Genomic DNA, 22,614 nt, shown 5'->3' with positions numbered 1-22,614 from the left:
ATCAAGCCACAGTCACTGTTGACAACATTCCAAAACAAARCTAGTTGTTTTAGAAGTTACTGAAGGAGTAAGTAATTCAATTCATGACATACCTGCTGCTAAGAGTAAGGGCACAGTTTTATGATAAAATTTCTCTAGTGACAAATATCTAAAAAGGTTCCCAGCTCACTACTGGTCACTCATTCTTGTCTTCCTCCCCTGCTGTCATAAACAAAGTAGCAATACAACCTTCGGGGCTTGTGCAGCCAACAGAGAAGAAAAATAATCTAGGGTAAGAAGTCATCTCAAGTTCCCCGTCCCCCCACTGAGATCCCGGGACTGAAAAGCTTAGGAACCAGCTCCAGCAAACTGCTGCAATGCTGTTAACTAAGGTGGCAACAGGCTGTAGAAGGTAACAAAGTAAATGCCAGGAGAAAGTGGGAAACTCAGCTGCCACTACTGTTAGAGACTAAAAGGGTTCATACTCTGCACTGTTATAGGACTAGTGGCCTGAGTGCAAATCACCTCAGTTAAAGGGCTGTATTTATTTTTAAGAATAATTTTGCACATTGATAGTATCTAAACATACATGAGGCTTGTGACTTAAGAGCAGCATCCTTAAACCATTTTCTTCCTGAGCCCTATTTAATAATGTTCCAGAATGTCAGAAGAAGGAATACTTACTATGTGAAGGAAAATGTAGTTTTCTGGGGCTTTTTTTTTTTTTTTTTTTTTTGGGGGGGGGGAGGGAAGGGAGGACGAGGCAGACAAGGGAAGGAGAAAAGGGCCATATTATCATTCATTTTCAGAAACACACACAGGATTACAACATGAATGAAAACAAACTCTTTTTTTGTTTAAAGCAGCAAATTGAGTACAGTCGCATTTTCTTTTTACAGTCATAGGCACCACTTCTATTAAAATGCAGCTACATGATTTCAATATAAAAGGCCTTTAGAATAAAACATCACCTAAGAATCAGCAGTTAAGTTGTATTTTAATGAAATGTTAAGCTTAAATTACTTGATAGAAGTAGAAAAAAATTAAACACATGCCATGTTGCTGTTTCACAGGTGGCCTGTGAAAGGCCTTCAATAGAAATTTCAAGGGCAGYGAGGAGCACCCAATTTCAGCTGATTACAAACACGCACACTCCATAGTACCGCTGGCTGCCACTACTCTGACATAGCAGTGACCCACTTCTACTCTATTTCACAGCTGACTGGAGAAGGACAGAATTAAGTAGAGAAATGGCCAAGACATAAGTCAATCTAATGCCCACAGCACAGGGAAAAGAAGGTATTCAAAAGCTATTAGATATCTTTGTAATGATAAAATGACTAGCATCATACCACATTCCACTGATATAACTTGTTACTTATATTAATATAAGTAAATAATTCAGGTTCTTTGGGCAATGTTTCATATGCATCTACTGTATCAGCAAATTATGATCAAAACTGAATTTCAGGAATATAAAAGTCTTTGTATTTGTATTTATAAATATTTATAAAGGTATAAAAAACAGTCTTTATATACAAATGTATTTCCATTTATTCCTTTTAGCATCTCCAGGTTAAAAAAATAATGAGGATAGCTGAAAATAACTGCAATCTTTATTAGATATTTCTAAGGTAGCACGAAATATCTAATAAAATGTGAATAGTTTAAGATATAACCAATTATCACATTTTTGTTGTCTAGGTACCATAAGAAGCCTTGAAATAAGAACAAACATTTTTCTTCCCAATATATTATAATCTGTGTAACTGCTCCCCAAATCTTTTAATCTGTTTTATCAACATGCCTTCTACCAAAACTGATTCATACTAATTACATGTCACAGCTTATAGTTCAGCCTATATGATGTGTGCTGACGACAACAACACGTAGAAAACAACCACTTTTTACAGCCAGTAGATCATTCTCAATCCAACAGAGCAGCTGTATAATAATGGCACCACTCAGGGACAAACATATCCTTTAGCCTTTTGCATGTTGTACTTAAGTTTTTTTTTTCTTTCTTTCTTTCTTTTTTCTTTTTTTTTTTTTATTAAATCATCAGCTTAAGCAGAGAGTGCACTCCTTAAAAAGACTTAATACAACATACACTATTCCATAATGTGGTCAGTTAAAGAGATTGTTTTCCTACCACTAACTCMATTCACGTACAATTGCTGCTCTCAGATAAAGTAAAATCATTTACATATGACATTCTGTGAGACTTCTCCAAACAGAGCTGAAAGTAGTGCCTTTAGGGTAGTACYGCAACGCAGCAATTTTAATACTTCACTTTCCTAACTGCATCTGCTTTAGGACAAAGTGTATATTACAACAAAATTTAGTGGACTTGCTGATAACCAAATCATTTTCAATTATAAAATAGTGCAAGTAATAAACAAGCTCRTATCTGCCAAGCCAAGTCCCTTAGCTATAGTACAAACAAGACTTCACAAATAGTTTACAAAAACTACTTCTCATGTTATGTATATACATTTCTGTAGCAAATATAGTATTCTTCCTACTACGACCAGCAAATTAAATAAAGCCACTTTATCTGGTCAGATTTTCTGCTAACAAATATATGTACAGTTTACATTTGTGTGTTAATTTCAAATTGAGACTTAGCAGAAGTACTTTTAGGTGTAGCAGAATTCTCCCTTCACCTCCCCAAGTACCAGAATGCCTTTTAAGCTACCCAATTTATTCTGTCGAACATATTTTCTGGGCTACAACTTCTCCAAAAATTAAGCCAGCTCAGTTAACTGTCTTTCTTTAAATATGTTAATATTCCATTGTGGCTATTATATATTCTAACATATCTTAATCCTTATCGTAGTATTTTTAATTTGTTATTAAACAAGCAACTTGTTTAATAAAAGTTTGAATAAAGTACTGTTTTGCACATCAGTATTTTGTTTTTAATTATGCTAAAGTAGAAAGATGATTACGTTAGCAGTCTATCACAGTTAATTTACTTGACTAGTAGTAGCAAACTTACAAAAATTAATATTAATAATGACAAATGTTGATAAAGAACAAACCTGCTGAAAACCCAYAAAGCAGGGGATGGTGAAGTTACAGTTTACAGAGAGATTCCAAAGAAAGACGCTTCCAACTTGTGTTGCTTTCCCACTCTGCAGATTTCATTAGAAAATGGAGGAGAAGCATGGTGTCATTTTACTGCTACAGGAGTGCTGCCTGCCAACTCCTCCTGGAGTAGGGGCCCAGTGACTTAAACTCCCCCTCCAATAAAAAAAAATGGCAGCTGTTTGAATAACTGTAATGCAGATGGAAAACAGTTTCACTCGCACAAAATCAGCTTACAAAGATCAAATCATTTACAAAACCACACAAAGAACAGCATCAAGCCGTCATTTAAATGCTGCTTCTTATGCTGCTTAAGCTGACCTCTTAAAAATGTATTGTAATACACTCTCCTTGCATGCCATGCCCCAAAGAGTTGTCAGTGCTGGAATGCTGAAGGGCAAACAGAGGAAGTCTGGCTTTCAAGCTGACACACGTAAGATGTAGGGCTAGAATTTTCGTTGTGGAAAAATGGCCGCAGCTGTAAGCTCAGCTAGCTGATCTGGAAAATATCTAACTGTTTGCCAATTCATTAACCCCTGAAGATCCGCACAAAGGTAAGTTATATGGCATTTATATGGATAATTTTAACAGCAAGCATTTATTATTCTGGTCATTCTTGCTATTTACTTTCAAGCTTTAAAGCTAACAAAACATTTTTTTCAATAGAGTAAAGCAGTTATGTAAGAAAAAAAAGCAGAAGACTTAGCATGTTTGGATGATTTTACTCGACAGAGAAAAAAATGAATAAGAAGTTTCCAAGGTGGGAAATATGAGTCAAAGATTTCAATTCCACACCCAGCTATTTTTAAAAGCACTTTCTGTTTCAGTGGTTGATTCAAAGTTTATTCTGTTCTGTAACAAATGTAGTACTTTATGTCTTTGCCTTCTACAAAACAGGGAATTTCAGAACTCAACAACTGTTAGAAGTTTTCAGTTCTACCTTGTATTGCTTTGCAAAGCACAAAAGCATTCAGAGCTACTAACCACAATACCAACATCAGCATTACTGTTTAGTCTTTTAAAAATTATTTTACTATGGTAGTGTGTGTGTGTGTGTGTGTGTGTGTGTGTGTGTATACACACATATATAAATGTGTGCAAAAAGGTATTTCATCTCATAATGAAATTTCATTCTGCAGAAATACATCATGATTATTAATGTGAGCACTATACAACAAAACTCAAACATTCCTCTTGAATAACATTCAATTTAGAGCTTGGTTTATTATTAGGAATTCATGGCCACAGTGGTGGTTGCGATTTCTAGAGATATTCAGGTGGAATGGATTGATCTGTCTTGAACACTACTAACATTAAATACAGCAAAAATACACATTTTGCCAACCTAAAAAGGAATATTACAACAACTGACAACTCTACAGTATTCTCAACCAATGAGAACTTTCAAGTGACATTATTTCTAAAAATATRTGGTGCAAGAGCACTTGGAAGGCATACATCAATGCAGGAATTCATTGTGTTAGGTGCTGCACAAATGGAGAAAGCTTCCACTTAGCAACCAATACATTAATCGGTAACTACTATGAACTCCCTCTTCCCTCTTTTAATAAAACCAGATATACAAAACTAGACAGGTTAAAATATTTGAAATCCACAGCAATTAACAACACTACAGTATTAAAAAGGTATTTGTAGTAGAAACAGAAATATTTTCATTAGCATCTTCATTACTTTAATTGTCAATTCTGAACAGGAAGAAGAATCAGCACTGTTAAATACCTTGGCAGGTAACCTTGTATTTTACACGCACAATGACAGCTACTTCAGCTCGTACAACAATGATTACTACCTTAGCTAAAAACACACGTTGGAGTCATCCAAAATACACTTAAAACCAAGAAATAATCTCCTCAGCCAACTATTCCCCATTCCCTAAGCAACCAGCTACTGTTCTGAGACAAGGAACACTACTCTGAATTATTCAGTGATCCTATACTCTTGTATTCTATCTTCAGCTCACACACAAAATAAATTATTTATGACATAAACATGATGGAAACTTGGAAACTAATGAAACATTAATTTGCATCCTGAATACAAGTAGACAAAACTATTGAAACAAAGAAAGAGGTATGTGCAACAAGCAACAAATTTTAGTCCTATTAAAACTTGCATCACTGAATCCCATGATGTCTGTACTTAGAACTCTGGCAGAGAAACGCATGCTGACAGTCCTTAATTCCAGCTATGCTTTCTGAAAGACTCTTAATAATAACGTAACATTAATGAACAACATTAAGTCTCTAAAGATAAAATGAAAAAGTAAGGTTTACTTTGTCCTTCAAAACAAAATGTTCCCCTCCCCAGTTCAAAGATAAGCATCAGGTAGCCTACCGAGCAGAATTACTGCCCTCCCTCCTTCATGCTATTTTTAGCTGTCTGCTTTTGCAGCCTCGTCCCTAATGCCACGCACGGATGCCAGTACAGCATAAGTACATAGGTCAAACGTTCATTCAAAATGGACAATATTTAAAGCAAAGTATTTTACCATTTTTCTTCTTCACTATCTTTTCAGATATAGTTAATTAATGCGGAATAAAAAGATACTTTCACAATTACTTAAATCTGGTTTACCATCTTAGAAGTTTTACTGCAGGAGTATGCAGAAGAAAGTAARTATTTAGCCTGTACTTCAAACACAATTCCATGAATTGTTTTGAAAGAGATGCTTTTTTTAAAAAAAATTGAGTGAAATATAGTTATTAATTATAATACKCCTGCGGCTTCTTCCACCCCTTTTAAGTACTCAGACCTGTTCCTAAAGCCAAATACAAAATTCTCACTGATTTCAGTACCAAGGGAGTCAGGTTTTAAGTCAGCCCAATGAAATGTACAGATAGTTGCAGATATAGAACTTAAGTTTCCATTAATGTCACCTACTACAAGAACAGTGCACTGGCATTCATGTAACCACCATAATCTGGCAACTTCCTCTGACTCAAGTAGTTAATATTCCATAAACTGAAATATTAACTTTCTCAAAGTTGCACATAAAAAACTCACTATAATGCAGAACACAGACAGCTCACATTCTGTCCACACAGCATCTTCACACACTGAGAATCTATTGTTTCTAAAAAAAGTATTTATTTTAAACACACATTAAACATTTATACGTTACACTTGAATAAACTAGACGTAAATGCCTCTCGATACCTGGTAGTCACGGCTATAGACTTAATCAGATTCTCTGCATAAAAATACTGATTCTCCTGCCTCCTTCACTTCAACCATGTGCTAATTAGCATACTTACCAACAGTAATGGAAATGTGAATTCGTTCTTTTGCCTCATCTCAAGCACTGTATTCCTATACCATTTTTCCTATCTTCATGCCAGAACGTATTTTTGATGTTTCCAAAAGTAATTATATTTCTGCTAAGCAGGGCTTCTAAGCTCTTATTTCTACCACTGCTCAAGGTAAGTATTTAATTAAACCCAATGTTCCTAAAAAATACAGATTCAGCAGGCACTCAACAGGATCAATTATGTGATCATTATCGATTCCTCAATATGTTAGGAGCTAAAATTAAAAAGGAAGTGAAAAGAATCTTTTCTTTCCCCCCCTTACAAGAAACAGGTTGGAAAGGAGACTTTTATAAAGCCCACAAAAATTCATAGTAACTGCAGTGTTCCAAGCTTGCTACCGAAAGTCTAAATTACAGCTTTTAGACACTGTCATCTTGACAATTTTTGTCAAGATGAGCCCTCTAAACACAGCAGTTAGTTAAAACTGGATCAATCACTGGTCTCTCAAGCCTTCCCAACCCACTTGCAGTTAGAATATTTAGAACCTGAGTTTCAAACAGATCTGTTATGTGGATCTATAAAAGGTCATATTAGAAGTAGTGTTAGAATGTTTATGCACTTTTCAAACAAAGCAAAAAGAGGAACAGCAAAGCATATAAGGAAAAGAACTCATGATTATACATATATGCCTAGTGATATGTAAGTAACTAAGAATGAAAAATAGGAAGAACAGAAACAAGCAAATCCCTGGAGTAAACCATTAGCCCATTCCTTTTCTAGCTTTTTGTGGTAACTATTTGAAACAGTTCAATKGACTTTTCACAGTTCCTGTTTTTCAGTTTGAAGGGAAACTTTCAACTGACCCATTTGACTCAACATATTTTAAGACACAGAAATAATACAGAGAATAGATATAACTTTAAAGTAACTTACCTTTGATTTTTTGTTCAATGGCCTAGAAAAAGAAAGAAAGTGTCAATGATTTGTGGAGACAACGAAAATCACATGTGCATGCCACTTTTTATAAAGCAACATTAGCTTTTGACTTTCCTCTTCTAAACTGTTTTCAAGTTAATTAATTATCTACATCAGAAGCATGTCTCTAACCAACACTTGMCAACTTTTCCTTATGCCTAGAAAGCCATTTAAATATTACAGAAGACGAAATTAATTTGAGATAACTATACAAAACAGACAAAATTAAACTTGCAAATTAACGTTTGAAGCAAATTAAACACTGTGCCCGGAAGCAAGGAATCTCCACTACATTACTGCAGAATATGGCTGGGAAAGAAAGGGAGGGACCTAGAAATCTAAAGGCAGTACAGAAGTAAATGCAAAAGCTTTAAGTTTTTACTTTTCAAGATTCAATCGATTATTCCTGTGATATGGCCAATATAAGAGACCTATCTGAAAAAAAATGTACCATAAGATAAAAATGGGGAGAAAAGCATTTATTGTCATATGAAAGCACACCTTAACTGTGCAGTTTTAGTTACAGAAGATAGTGAAAGTGACTTCGTAAAGGTCATCTCAAAAGCACAAGTCCTAGTTCTTCCTATCTAAAGCTAGAGTGCTCTTAATTATCACTTTTAGAAGGCACTATTTTCAAAGCAAAATGAGATTTAATTTGATAGGATCACTTTGGTAGCAGTATACAGCTCTTTTTAATTATGATACTGCACATATTCCACATCATGCAATAAAGTAATTTGAGATAATACTTAAAGTAACTATTGTCTATAATTAAAACCTTGAAAAGGGGTASGGGGAAGAGAGAGAAGATGTTAGTACTGTTAGGGTTGACTATTGAAATGTTATTAATAAATATTTAATGTCATATCCTCACTTGTGTTAAAGAAATCAAGAATATCTTGACAAAACCCTAATTTTTGACTCCCTAAGCTGACAAAAGGATACATTAAAAAAAAAGTTACTATCCAGTATGTAGATGAAGTCAAAATGCAGCCTCTTGCTCTCAATGTTTTTTTTTCCCTTCCCCTCCACTTTTTCTTATCCTTATTGCCCTGATTCTTCCAATACTATTGCTCCTCATTTTGCAAAATGTAGTTGCTGTACTTGGTACCACCGCTCAATGTGACAATTTCTGATTTAAGCTTTGTCTAAAAAAAGACTAAAAAGTTTATTTTGAAGGCTTGGGAAGTTTGGTATGTGCTCTGCATGCCAAGATGCTCCATGTACAAGAACTGGTTTTGAACCAAGAACTCATGATACATTTTTATAACGTTATAAAATGCAAATGCAAAAGTGTGGTTATAAAATATAAAAGAAATACAATTCTAGATATCCCACAGAAGGTGCTCAGCAGCAGGATGCAAACACCATGCAAAGGAATGTATCTTCTCTTATTAAGCTGGTGTCATACCTTTGCTGTAGCTGCTTTTTTCCTACTATTCTTGTCTTTTAACTCTAATTATTAAAAGGCTACAGCATATATAAAAAAATGCTTTCCCTGCCACAGTATGTTTACATGATGTCTCTTCCGTTCTTGGCCTGCCTGGTACATGTGTTTAGGACTTAYTGCGGAGGCTTGCAACCTTTTTCCTTAATTTGTGCACTCATTGCAGAGGGGTGCAGAGTTCCTTCTCTACTGGGGCTTTTCAGGGATTTTATATATTTTAAACATTTTAAATCCAAATAAGAATGGAATTATCACAAACCATAGACATAAAGAGTATGAAAACACCAGACTCTTCCCCGATTCACCTAYGAATTACTCATTTATCAACTTTCTTTGCTAAATGATTTGAGAACATTCAGTATTCCATTGTCAAAGCTCCTAACAAAAAAGTCTATCAAAAATATAAGTAAGTTTGGCATTACACAGTATTAAGGCTTTCTGACTTTAGCCTATTGCCACCCAAATGCCATGAGATTTTTTCCAAAATCTCTCTCAAAGATAGAAGGTCTTTATCCTGAAATGAGTTTACAATTAGGCAAAACAGATTAATTTGGGAAAAAGTGTAGAAAGACAATACTCTTCTACAGAAATATGGTTTCCAGTGCCTGATCCATGGGTTGCAGCAGAGACAAGCCAGAAGATGACTTTATTACTCTCATAGCTTCAGACAAATCAGCTTCAATATAAAATCAAAAATGATTAATCTGATACTAATTCACAAACAGSAAAATGAGACAACTTAGAATTTTGCAGATTATTTGCTTGATCTCACTGCCCACAGCATCCAAAGAGATCAGCAAAGAAAAGGGGCATCGGATAAGGCTACTGAATGATTTAATACTTACTCAGTTTAAATTCCGAGGTTATTCAGTTTAAAACAAAACAAAATGCACTATACTCCCCACACACTCTATTTCAGCTATAGACTTCTAAAATGGATCAGTGCTTGATGAACTGTTAAATGCTTTTCATTTTTTTGCTAGTGAGCCTAAGGTTGACAGCACCAAACAGTATGTTCTTAAGAGATCACACAGAAAAAGCTAACAAAAAGAACAATTTTGGTCCATATGATTCCATATATAAATATTAATGATCRGTTTAAAAAAAAGTCACACTAGGAATTTTTTTCTTAATAGCTAAATTAACTGGTAGTTGTTTGTTACTATATCTTTCCAGAGATGAGTCCTCTTTAATCTAGACCAAATTTAAGCCTCTCCAGGAAGGCACATGAGCACCCTAATGGCATCCTACTACTCTTTCCATAGAAGCTGCTTAAAGGTCCCATAAATTGAGTCCAAGCACTTAACATTTTGTTGCTCTGAGAATACACTATGTCAATGTGGGTATAAGGCTTCTTAAGAACAGTCTAATAAGTACTCCATACCAGGGGAGAGAGTAAGCAAAACTTTCAATTTCAGGCAAACCTTTGGCCTCTTTACTTGCAGAAAATATTTATGCTTCTATTTCATCTAGCAATTTCAGTCAAAAATGCCTTTCAATTCATGAAATACTAAGTTTTGTGAGCAAGCGATCTCTAGCATCCTGTATTGATAAGTCTTGTAGCAGTGAAAGCTATGAAGAATCACTTATCTAAAAGATGAAATTTGATTTCACAAGTAAACCAGCTCCTTTCATGTTAATACTTTTATTAAAGCAAAATTCTGAGAGGAAAATACAGCATAAAGTTATACTTGAGGTCCAAAAAAATTATTATGCAGTTCTGTTGTCAGCTACTGACAATATTATGGAACTTCTCATTCTGAAATACAAACAAATACACCATCTTTTGCAGGAGTATTCCTTATACACTATTTCCTTTAGATTTGTTKTAAGATTAGATATACCTAATTTTGTATATGCGCACAATAAATGCCTTTATTTACATAAAGGGAGAGAACTGACTACCAATTTTCCAGCTATATAATAAATACCTAACATTACTCAATGGAATCAAAGGAAAAAACCCTGAGAAGCAAATTCACTCTGCTACCATTGATTATCAAATATAAGCGTGAAATGGACATGTTTTTCAAAACAGATTCACAAGCTCCTCTCAAGCTTAGGATCAATATTTAGAATCAATGGCTACAATGAATATTTTGATGTGAAACAGGAATTCTGAAGCATTCAAAGTATTTCCCTGATGCTTACATCTAACACCTTCACTGCCAGTATTTTCATTTTAATCCACCTTCCTCAATGCAAAGCRTGCTATGACAAGACTGTTTCCATACAAAAAGATAAGAAGATACATTAAAATAAGGCTACACCTGGAAACCACTACCTTTAAAAAATGTATTCTGCAAATCTTACAAGTGCAATAATATTGAGGAAGCTTCTAAGATTGAAACTGACTGAACTGGCAATCAGAAAAAAAATACTGATATCTCAGAAGAATATACATTTCTGAAGAAATTATGTGTTAGTTACCATTAAGCATTTATCAGCATATAAACAGCATAAGGAAAACAAAATTAAGAAAGAACACTTGAATAACAACAGCTAAAACAAGGAATATGTAATTGAAAAGTAATCTATGAGTGCAGGTTTTTATACTGTAATGCTCAACATACCTTTTTCTGAGCAGCTTCCTTCTTCTTCTTGTCTTCTTTTCTCTTTTTCCTTTCTTCCATCAACTGTTCTTCCTCTTCTTGCACTAAATCCCTGAACCACAAAGTTTGTAATTAACTCTCCCAAAATACAATCTGTACACACTTAAGATTCACACTTAAGACAATTATTTCACAGGGATTTGAAAGAAACTGGGGAATTTTACTTATAATTGGATAAAATTTCTAAAGCGAGTATGTACTTTCACTGCAAATCACAAGTGACAAAACTTAAAAACACATGCAGAGCCAAGCTACAATACAGGATTTTCTTTCTTCCAAAAATAAATAATGAAAGTTTATACACTAATCAACTCAAAAACCAGTGCAAATTCAGGCATTATTGAATCTCTACCTGCTGTTTTGAATTAGTATGAATCTGAGCTCTCACATATCATACTTATCCACTTTCACGTGTGCTCACCTACGGAGTTTTACTACCCTTAGCATAAGCCACACAAACCATGGGTTCCTCCCCTCCCATGCAGACTTCTGTRTCACCACCAGTGCTGGAACAGCCATGCAAGCATTTGCATCAGTGCACTGATCATAAACACTACCTCTGCCAAAAAGCTACAAAAATACACACACTTCCTTGCCAAAGCAGCTAATTCAACTTATTGCATATCTGTATGGATGCTACTGCTGATGTAAAGGATGCATGAACAAGCAGGAACATAAACTSAGCAACATTGTCACACCAGAGCTTTCAACAGCAAAGCAATTTTAGAGCTTTGTAAGTCAGTGAACAAAACTGTAACTGTCAAACATGAAAACAAAACTAGTTAAAATTATTTAAATGCATAGATAGTATAGCAGCAACACAATTTTCCAGACCACGCTACGCTCTCCTTCTTTTAAGAAAAGATTTGTTGGCAGAGGAAGCACTGTTTTTGTCTTAGCCATACCATTCACCCTCGGACCGGAGAACAGATCTTAGCACATGCTTACTCTGGAATTAATTCTACTTTAGAAAAGTTATCCTCATTTGATGGATGACACATGACTGCATACACTCACATTAAGTGAACGACAAGCTCACTTACACAAAACTTTGGGAAGAAAAGAACTAACAGTGTCAATAACAAGTAATCAAGTATGTGGTTGACTTCTGCCTGTAACATCTGAGTTCCCTTTTTTAGCCTCAAATTATCTACGAGTACAAAACTGCAGTTTCACAGAGGATAGCTTTTTTATATCTAAAACAGAGGTGAAATCAATCAAATACATGTAGCATATGCAGATCTGGACTACAGAAGCAAAACACTGGATGCCTAATGAGTACCAAAATTTTCATTACTTATTCTTCCATATAAATAACCAGCTGATTCTACATGCAACTTTAACATAGTTCAAGCCCCAACCCCATTTCAAAATGGGTGCAGTTGTTTGGCATGTGTGTTTCTTTTTTTTTTCCCTTTTCCTTTTTTTTTTTTTTTGAGAGAGAGATCCATGCTTGACTCCATCTCAGTTCCACTCTGACAAATTCACATAACTGCCTCACTTTTTAATTAGACAAGCAGCACTCTTACAATAGCTGTCTCTTATTTCAGGTGGTGTGCCARAAGAAGTAATAGTAAACAGCAGCTCATCAGGTCTTTACGATAGCCAGAAAGTTATTACAGTTAGCATTCTGCCTAATATTCCCATTCTGTTGGAAGCGGTCCGTACCACATTAYTGCTGCCCAACTGTGTTCCAGTTTTCAATGTCTTGCTGGAGAATCTCACTACAAAGCTTTAATAATTAAAACAGGACATAAACTTCTGAGAATGTTAACATCACCCCAAACAAAATTTGTTTCTACTAATACTTTCAGTCAAACAACAGCTATATCTTATCTAGATGGTAAAAATCTATTTKGCTAGAGGGGAAAAATTTATATTCACAAAATTAATGAGTATTTCTTCATTTAATTATAAATACCTTTTCTCTCCTCCCCCATTATTTCTCTCTCTCTGTAAACAGAGATTCTTTGGAGCATGACTACGTGTTTCCGTGCAGTAACTAATACAAGCAGAAATCAGTTTGCATCCCTGTTTGCTGAGATCTTCACTCTTGCTGCAAATCTGATTTCATCCTCTACTTGATTCTTTTCCCAGTGCTTCCTTCTGTTGGAATAAGACTGATTTAACGTATRTCAAGGATTCTCTTTCTCCTCTAACACCTTTAGGATGACTGTTACAAGTATCAGTTTGTCACATGTGTTAATAAAAGCTGTCTGACCAGTACTTTTTCTCGCCAGTATTTTTCTCACCCCACTTACAACACAGTAATGCATTATGGATAGACCACTGCTCTAAAATGTTTCTATAGACCAGTCAAATTCTGTCTTTTAATTCCATCTGTTACCTAATGACCAAGCACAGTGTTCTTTACTTTTTAAAAATAATTTCTGATTAATGATATGCAAAAATCTAAAGATATTTTATTTCTGATATCTCTCCGATTTCAGTTGTACTGTAAGACAAATCACAAACCATCARGTGCAATCTGGCTATTCTGCATTTTACTGTACTCTTATCATTTGGCTGCTAGATTCATTGAGGATTGCCCTGCTGCAGAAAGCAATCTTGCATTTTCAATTAASTATCAAAAATTTTTTCATAGGCAACAGGGTAAGATATGCAGCTATAGAAAACAGTTACAGTTGGGCAGTTTAGTTTAAAGCAATCCCACGGATACTTTGCAAATTGAAGGTGACAATCTGCACTGACACCTGTGTACTATGAAGGCGATACATAAGCCAGTTTTGTCAATTGTAGTCTTGCATGCTGAACATTTCTAACGAGGCTGAMGACTGTAACGCTGACTCCCAGTTTGAGCTCATTTGGAAAGGTCCGATTTGTAACAGATAATTTGAATTGATAAACAATACAAGAAGCACAGAAGTCCTAAATCAATCTAGGAAAAACAGCTTCCATATGTCACGTAGGTTATTTCTGACAGAGTAAAAAAATTTATTTACAGTTGATTTGCGTATGAAGAAGACTGAGTCACTGATTCTCTATTCAGAAACACACTATTTCTAAACGCATCCCTTGAGACTGAGTCACATAAACAAGCTGGAAATGCCAAGCACCACATCTTCCTCCAGTGGCAAGGGAAAGTCATGTCCATAGACCCTCTCCCATTACAACCACAGCACATATAATGTGTACTTACTTTGCACATATGCAGGAGGCTTGACACTTTCCAGAAGCATTAATTCAGCAGACGTTTTTTCTGAGCAGTTTTCTGCCTACCTTGGCCCAAGATCACCCCAGGAGAAAGCTACCATCACAAGCAGGCTGCATAATTAGAATTCCTGTAGCTGTTCCATGTCATTCTCTTTCCTCAAGGTTACTTCAATCTGGAGATGGAGCTGGCTGTTGAGCCAGACTAATTGTTCTGGAGCAACAACCTGGTCACTGTTCTTTCTGGGGCTGGCATCCCCAGGTCTGTCAAGCATTGGGCATGCATGTCTAGGYGCAAGACCTAGCAAGAGGTAACATCTGGACACAGGCTACTGCCGGCAGAAGCATTTGACTAGTCTGAAACCTGATCTTAACAGGCTGCAGAGCACTAGGGAATTAGCACAACTTTCTCAGCTGTCACCTGAATTAATTGTTCTAGAAAGCTGAATGAACTCTACGGGCACAGGTTAAACGCTTCTGATGCRGTAGGCATATCACTGTTGTAGGATGGTACATTGCACAGAATTGTCTACTGGAAGAAAAGTAGATTTACAGGACTAATATCCTGACTGTGTTTGATCCCTCTGCTTAGCCTGGAGATGAGAGGCCTGAGGGATGATGTTATCAATGCATATAACTATTTGAAGGAAGCATGTAAAGGGATGAGGAGAGAATATATTCAGTGATGCCCAGTGACAGGATGAGAGACAACGGGCACAAACTAGAATACAGGAAGTTCTACCTGAATCTAAGGAAAAACTTTTTTACTGTTAGGCTGGCTAAGCAACAGAACAGGTTGCCCAGAGAGGTTGTGGAGTCTGCATCATCAGAGCTATCGAAAAGCTGTCTGGACAGCATCCCGGGTAGCCTGTTCTAGGTGACTCTGCTTGAACAGGGAGGTTGGGCTAGATGATCTCTAAAGTTCTATCCAACTATAACAGTTCTGTGATCCTGTACCAAGCTGAATTCAAAAAGTTAAGGAAGTAGTCAATTCATTGTTTTCTAGAATGAATGTGTGTGTGTCAGGCACAAAGAAAACCATATTAACTGAAAAATCATTCAGAATGTAAAATAGTATTTTCACATACACACAAAAAAACATATCAACACAGGTACAACTAAATCAACAAAATAAAATGTAATTTTTACAATACAGATGCTGAGTGAAAATGCTACCAACTAATACACCGGTATCTTTGAAATGTTCTACAACAAGATCATTTTTCAGTTTCCACACAAGAACAGAATTCTTCAATTATCACACTGTAATCATTTATCTTCATATACTTAAGAACAACAGATTCTGGATGACAAAGTCAGCTCAGGACATACACAGAAAACTGTGATTAATATCAGGACCCTAGGCAACCCCTGAAGAAAACTACCCACCTATAGTTCACAACATTTTGACAGCAGTATTGGATTACTTTTACAATCTCTAACCGCACTGACTGAAAAGCAAAAATAACTCATGGTGCACTTAACAACAATGCCCTTGCTGCCCATTTTCTTCATTAAAAATCTGACTTAACGAAGATAGTCCTACTGTCACTATCCCTCTTACAAATGTAAACCTAAAATAGTAATCTACCTCATTAAATCATCATATCCTAAAGTTGAACTGCTAACTTTTAATCTCTGATAGCTGAAAAAGCAAGTTTCTTTTATTCTAACATACCAATATGTGGCCCTATCAACAGACAGAAAATGATGATATTTATATATCAAATACCAAATTCTATCAGAAGAGGTAACAAATAAGGTATATCTTTAATGCTACTCCTTGAGAAACAAGAGAATTACTAAGTATTTCCCATGTATCATCTTAGGCTTTAATATTTCCCTATTCCTGTTAAGTATTCACCATTTTATTTTATTCTTTGTGCACAAACTATCAGCAGTTTCATGTTACTTTACAGCACATAACAAAAAATACCATAGGAATCAAGTCTAACAGTAACAAGATAATGCTAGAAAATAAACAGGTTTCTTCTGCTGGGTTCTTCCCTATATCTGGGTAACCATTTATCCCACTGGCTTAATATGGCAGGAGTGTTCGTAGCGGCATGCTTGGTCCACCAGCTACTCACAGAAGAAGCAGCGACTCAAAATTCTGATTCATATACGAACACACAAGCAGACTTCTATTATTTCCCCTATCATCTATCCAACTTTCACTAAAACACACGCACAGGGAATTTCCTTTTCCTACTAAAYAGTTAGATTAGCTTGTTCGTGGTTAAATGGCCTTAGAAGAAATGCAAACCTTATTTTTCAATTTAGATCAACTGAAAATAAAGTATCCATGCCATACCAAATTCACATTTGAGACTGGAACAAAGGCCTTCAGTTTAACTAGAAARAAACTCTATTTTCAAATGAGATCAAATGAAAATGGATCTTGATCTCAGSAGAGACTATATATTTGACGAGTCTGAGGACATAAAAGTAGAAGCTGCTATTATCTGTACAATACTGAATACAAGGAGCGTCAGATAAATATTTTCCATCATTTACATATAATTTTTTTTAAAACCTTTCTTGGTGGTCTTCTGACAACACTTCTTGCAACACAACTCTTGTTTGTGCAAGACAGAAGATAAACCAAAACGCTTCACTTAGTTAAGCCATTGCCAAAAAAAATGTACTTTTTAATTTAAGAGGGATATCACTTTCGCAAAAGAGAAAGCGCCTTGGGACTTTAGGTTATTTTTGAGAATAAGTCTTTCACTTCAAACCGTCACAATTACATGCCATTAAATAGAAAGCAGTCACATTTACGTCTACAGTCAGCATTCACTACTCTTTCTTTGTGTTAAGTTTCGACAACTCTAATTTTATTTTTGTTTAGACAAGATTTTGCTTGCAGACTGGAAAAAAAGGCTGTAAGTTCAGAATATAAATATTTCAGGTAATATTTACATCAAACCACATTGTAATTGTTACTTTAATTCATGAAAAAATTTTGATTAACGTGAGATCTTTACAAAGGTAACCTGGAGCTTTTTAAACATGGAAAACATAGAAAAATAATTAGCCATTTTTATCATCTATTCTCATGTTATAGAAAAGAAGATTCAACTATATCTGTATTTTTCTTGGGAGATATATCAAGGATCCAATAACTGGCATTTGTAAAGCATGCTATTTTTGCTGTTACAATACGCAAAAGAGAAATGTTATGCCACTGCAGAATTACAATTCTAGTCATCCCACTGAGGAAATTATTGTTAAAAGAAAAATTTTGACACAAATCATGATCCTAGACATAACACTGTATTATGATTTGAACATAACATTTACTTTAGTGAAAAGCATGCAATATTTCGCATAACAAGCACTGAAAGAAAACGAGTCACCATTTTACCATTAATGTCAATTATCTAGCTTTCATCTAAGCCAAATTACCTATGTAATAAAGACAAAAATGTATTAATTTTGTTTCAAGATTCTTCAAGCTAATACTAACAGTTAAGATATATCTCTACAAATAACACTAAAAATTTTAGCATTATTACAAATGCTCAGGCATGGAGTTTACTTGCCAAGCAGGCATCTTCAGAAAACACGTCCCAAACCAAATTTAAGTCACACTGCCCCACAAGATGGTGCTAGTACATTTTTAAAGACACTGCTAACATCAGGAATAAATACTTTTAGAAGCCTTGAGGTTGTGAAGGGATTCTCCCARAAGTATTGCATTAGGCTTACTTTGAAGCACTTCAAACACTGCAGAGATTGTATTTGGGATTTTGTTGTCATTACATGGCCTTCCACACTAAAAGCATTAAATGATGAACTACTGCAGTAGTCCTAGCTAACAGAAATGAGGGAGGTAGGGAGCACTTTTCTGGTGGGTAAAGGAAATCAGATAACTAGTCAATCTCTTAGTAACTTTGTGTTAATARCTGAAGGTAAAAAGATATTTACCAGTTCATTTCCTGAAAGGACATTCAGCGCTCTACCCATTCATTGATCACAGGAACTGAAGACACCAACAGCATGCCTGCCACTGATCCCTGAACATCAACTTTTGTGTTACCCCTTTCTCCCAGTGTTACTTTCTACCGATGTTCTACACGGAGCAAATATAAAAGTAGGAACTTAAGTGATTTAACACAACGGCTTCAGAAAATCCAGTGACATACAAACAAAACAAACTTCAGAGGTTAGAGGGGAATCAATTCCACTGAGCTGCTTTTCTTCTGGTTATAAATTAACTTGTACTGCTACAGACTGAACACTGTTAGATAAGTACATTTAAGCATCTTGAATTGAAAGAACTTTTAGAATTCTGCAAAGACCGTAAACATATGTACATGTACACATGCCATATCTAACCTATGTCTGATATGATTTATAGCCTTGCAAATAGATTGCTGAGACTTTCATTTTTGATAATTTTTCTGTGTTGTGACCTACAAGATTCCCAATCTTAAGATTCGGAATAACATAATTTCAAAAAAACTGCCAATAAAAATTCTCAATTTCTGAAAAGTAGTTGTAAGCTTTTCTATTAGACCACCATTATTAACAAACCTACTATAAACCACTTGTTTCAATTAAAAATAGATCCTTCCATTCAACGCTTCCCACAAAAAGTCCACTACTACAAAAAGAATATTCTTCAAGCTTATGGAATAGAAACCACTACTTTAAAAGTTAAAAAAAAAAAAGAAAAAACAACTAACCAAACAAAAAACAGCAGTGCCTTTAATGGAAACATTCTCTGAAAACTAAAACCACTCAGCACATTATACAGGAGCAAAGAAAGCCTCAGGCCCTGATAAGAAAATGGAAACACTTATTTACAGATGTTGTATACGTTTTAATTCTTTTCAGCTATTAGTGTACAGAAGAGGTGCTGCCAAGCTGAAAACTGAAGCCATACTTAAATGCATAATTAATTACCAAAAAAATGCCAGCAACTTTTTTTTTTGCTTTTTAATACTCTAGTCTTTAAATTATCAGCTTAGAAAGATAAAAGTTTAACCATCACCCCTACCATCACCAATTATTTGGAATGCAATCATCTTTAACATTTTTTTCCTCCTGGCTCGACAGAACTACGCTGCAAGCTACAAGCAGTATAAGTATGCCATAGTTTTGGAACAACATTTGTGTTACAGTTTCCCTCTGAGTTTTCAACCAGGATTACAGTCCATGCTCACTGCTACACAAAGATACAGAAGACAAATCTCTTTCCCAAGTTTATCATCTAAATACACAAGGCTTTAGTAGCAGCAATAAACAATCCTTATCTCCATTAAAAAAAAAAATCAGAAACTGAAAAAAATAGATTAAACTACTTCTCCACAATCAAACTGATCATGGAGGATAGCTGTAACAGATGCACAAACTTGAATATTGCCAGTCTAAGTTCAGCACCTTAACTGTAAGGCCACTCATCTCCCAGAGTGCTGCAATTTTATTAATGCAGAGTCAAGTAGTATACCACGATGGGTTTGTTATAAGACTAGAAAAAGGAAAGGTAAATGCAAGTTACCTTCTAGGGACAACCAGACAATTACTCATGATCTGAAAAAGTATGTCAGTTATTAGGTAAAGGAGAAAGACATATATCATTTTGTCTATGAGTCTCTAAAGATCTTGAAATGGGTAAACAGAAAGCTCCCTCCCTACAGTATACACTTCCCATTTGACAGCATAAGTCATAAGAAGTTTACTGCTCCCCCTGCCCCCCAAAATCTCTAGTGATCAAATTTCAGCAGAAATTGCTATATTTTTCATCCTGTTTCTCCTATGCCTCTTTCACTGAGCTACCTCATTTTTTTTCTAAAGCAAATAGGGAAAGCCTCACGGAAATATGATTGGTTACACTAACATARAAGAGTAAATAAAATCTCACAGCAGTAACTTAGAATACTTTGATGAAATCTAGAGAAATACATGATTTCAGATAAAGTCTGCTCTCCCAAAACATAAGAGCCTGCAACCAACGCAGATGGACTCTCTGCAGCAGAAACACAGATGAATGAAAGCTGCTTTGACAGTTTCCTCTGTAATTTACATGCCTGTGAAGTAGTAAGTCAAACTCTTAGTGTGGGGGGGGGAGGGAGAGGGAGAGAGTTTGTAAACATATTTCAGATATTTACCTTCTCTCAGTTCCACATAAATGAGGCAGGAAAGCCCTGTTTACCAAACAGAATTAAAATGTTATTTCTTAAATGAAATCAGAAGTTTTTTTTTTTTTTTTTTTTTTTTACTGTTTTCGATATATTAAAAAGTTCAACTTTCTTTTACATTCCTCCAGCTAATAATGCAATTGCACATTTTGTTGTGGGCGACTTGTTCAGCAATGCAGACTGAAAAGGTGATATTTAGTTTGTAACATTAAGCAACAGTAAAATGTGTAACRCATTTCTTTCAATTACTGCTGCAAATCATGCAATATCTTATTTTTGAAATTGGTAATATATGTCTATATCACTAATAAGAAAAACAACAAAAAAGAGAACATTTGCTACCTGTTTTTTCAAAAGCATAAACTCCAAAAGTCATCTCACACCATTTGTAAAGCAATGCCAATGTCCATGGAGTTTGCAGTCGATATATAAGCTACGTAAACATTTTAGAGAAAAACTGTAGCATTAGTGTATTAATCTTTCCCAGGAATATATTTGCTCTTTTAGGCAGMTTTGCCTAAGCCACTACAAATGTATTTACATACAAATGCAAAATTGCAAAAATGGTTGTAAATAGTGATATTAGAGAAAGAATGAGAGTTATCTGTTTAGTTCTACAGAATATACTAAAACAATAATAATGCTTACCCAGAGTMAGTATGCTACAATTTTATCAGACCATATGCTCACAGGCTAAAACTCCCACACTAAACACAAACTAGTTAAAATAGGGATTTTCTGAAAAAACACAAGTGCTGTATTAATATTAACAACAGCAACAAAATTTAGACTCTTAAGTGAATGAAATATATACCTCTGCATCAGAAAGTACAGTATGGCAGAGATTCATTATGTATCAGAATTTACTCAGTGAACCTTGTTCTGTTCTCAACCCCCACAAATTACTTAATTTAAGTAGTTCTATAAATTCACTGTCATCTCTTTTCAATTTCTACACTGCAAAGAGATTTCCTGGTAAGCTAGCAGACCTCACATTTTTATGACTGTAAAACTTGCATCAGAATATCTTTTTTTAAACYTAATGCTCAGTCCATCTAAATGATATGATTCCAAAATCCCTTCTGTCATCAAATRTGTATTAAGGCTTTCCATAAAACACTAATGTTTTAGATTTTTTTTATATTGTGTTTTGATACCTTTTGCAGAGACATTACTTAAAGGAGTTGCAATTTGACATTGCTCTCTTCAAGTAAACTCCATTTAACAACAGCCTTGTCATTGTATTTAAAATGACATGCTAAGTGTATCTTAAAAGATTCTAAATAAATTGTATAGAATCCCACAATAAAAAAAGAAAAATTATTCACTCTTAAATATATGATCAGGAAAAAAAAAAGACACATACTGATAGCAGGGGAAAGCCAGTCAGTTTTCACAGTGTAACTGTAAATCAATCTGAAACCTGGAGACTGATCAGGCACAGTAAATCAATAATAAAAAAGCAAAGTACAARAAATAACATTCTAGCAGCTAGATTCAGGGTCTAAATGTGTGTCAAATAGCCAGCATCCCCTGGTGGAAGCCCTATTTAGGTCTAAATGAAAAAGAACACCAAAAAAAGTAAGACAAAGATAGGAAACATAGAACATGAACAACTGAGATAGTTAAGTATTTGCAAGAACGCCACTGTACTGAAAAACAAACAGTGCAAAAGAAAACCTCTTAAATACAGAAGTGATGTAGATTAACTCTTTATTATTCAACTGTTGAATTAAGAATTCTRTGCAGGTAAAGAGTTCTAAGTATTTAAAACTGAATCTTTCATTTGTGAACTCTGTAGAATAGAAGCTGCAAACTTTTTCACAGAAGGGAGGCAAGAAACTAATCATTATGTAGTAATACTTATTTTATATTTGGTTCAAAGCCAATTTCTCACCAAAACCCAAACATCCCAACAATATTTT

At 34.9% G+C, this 22,614-nt stretch overlaps 1 protein-coding gene across 7 annotated transcripts in view; it reads right to left on the bottom strand.

Moving 5' to 3' along the window:
• Positions 1–20,726, bottom strand: part of TNRC6A (trinucleotide repeat containing adaptor 6A) — a 50,805-nt gene extending 30,079 nt beyond the window's left edge. For all 7 annotated transcript variants that reach the window (XM_085312937.1, XM_085312938.1, XM_085312939.1 and 4 more), the window contains exons 1-3: positions 20,660–20,726; positions 11,334–11,424; positions 7,272–7,293 (exon numbers count right to left, since the gene is read on the bottom strand). In XM_085312937.1, the coding sequence (XP_085169063.1) occupies positions 7,272–7,293; positions 11,334–11,393 (82 nt within the window). In that variant the 5' untranslated portion in view covers positions 11,394–11,424; positions 20,660–20,726. The remainder of the gene's footprint in view (positions 1–7,271; positions 7,294–11,333; positions 11,425–20,659) is intronic.
• Positions 20,727–22,614: the final 1,888 nt, after the last annotated feature.

This window comes from Rhea americana, unplaced genomic scaffold (genome assembly GCF_003343005.1).
Source record: "Rhea americana isolate MKP2758 unplaced genomic scaffold, rheAme1 scaffold_370, whole genome shotgun sequence".
NCBI lineage: Eukaryota > Metazoa > Chordata > Aves > Rheiformes > Rheidae > Rhea > Rhea americana.
This window is presented reverse-complemented; position numbering and strand designations above follow the sequence as displayed.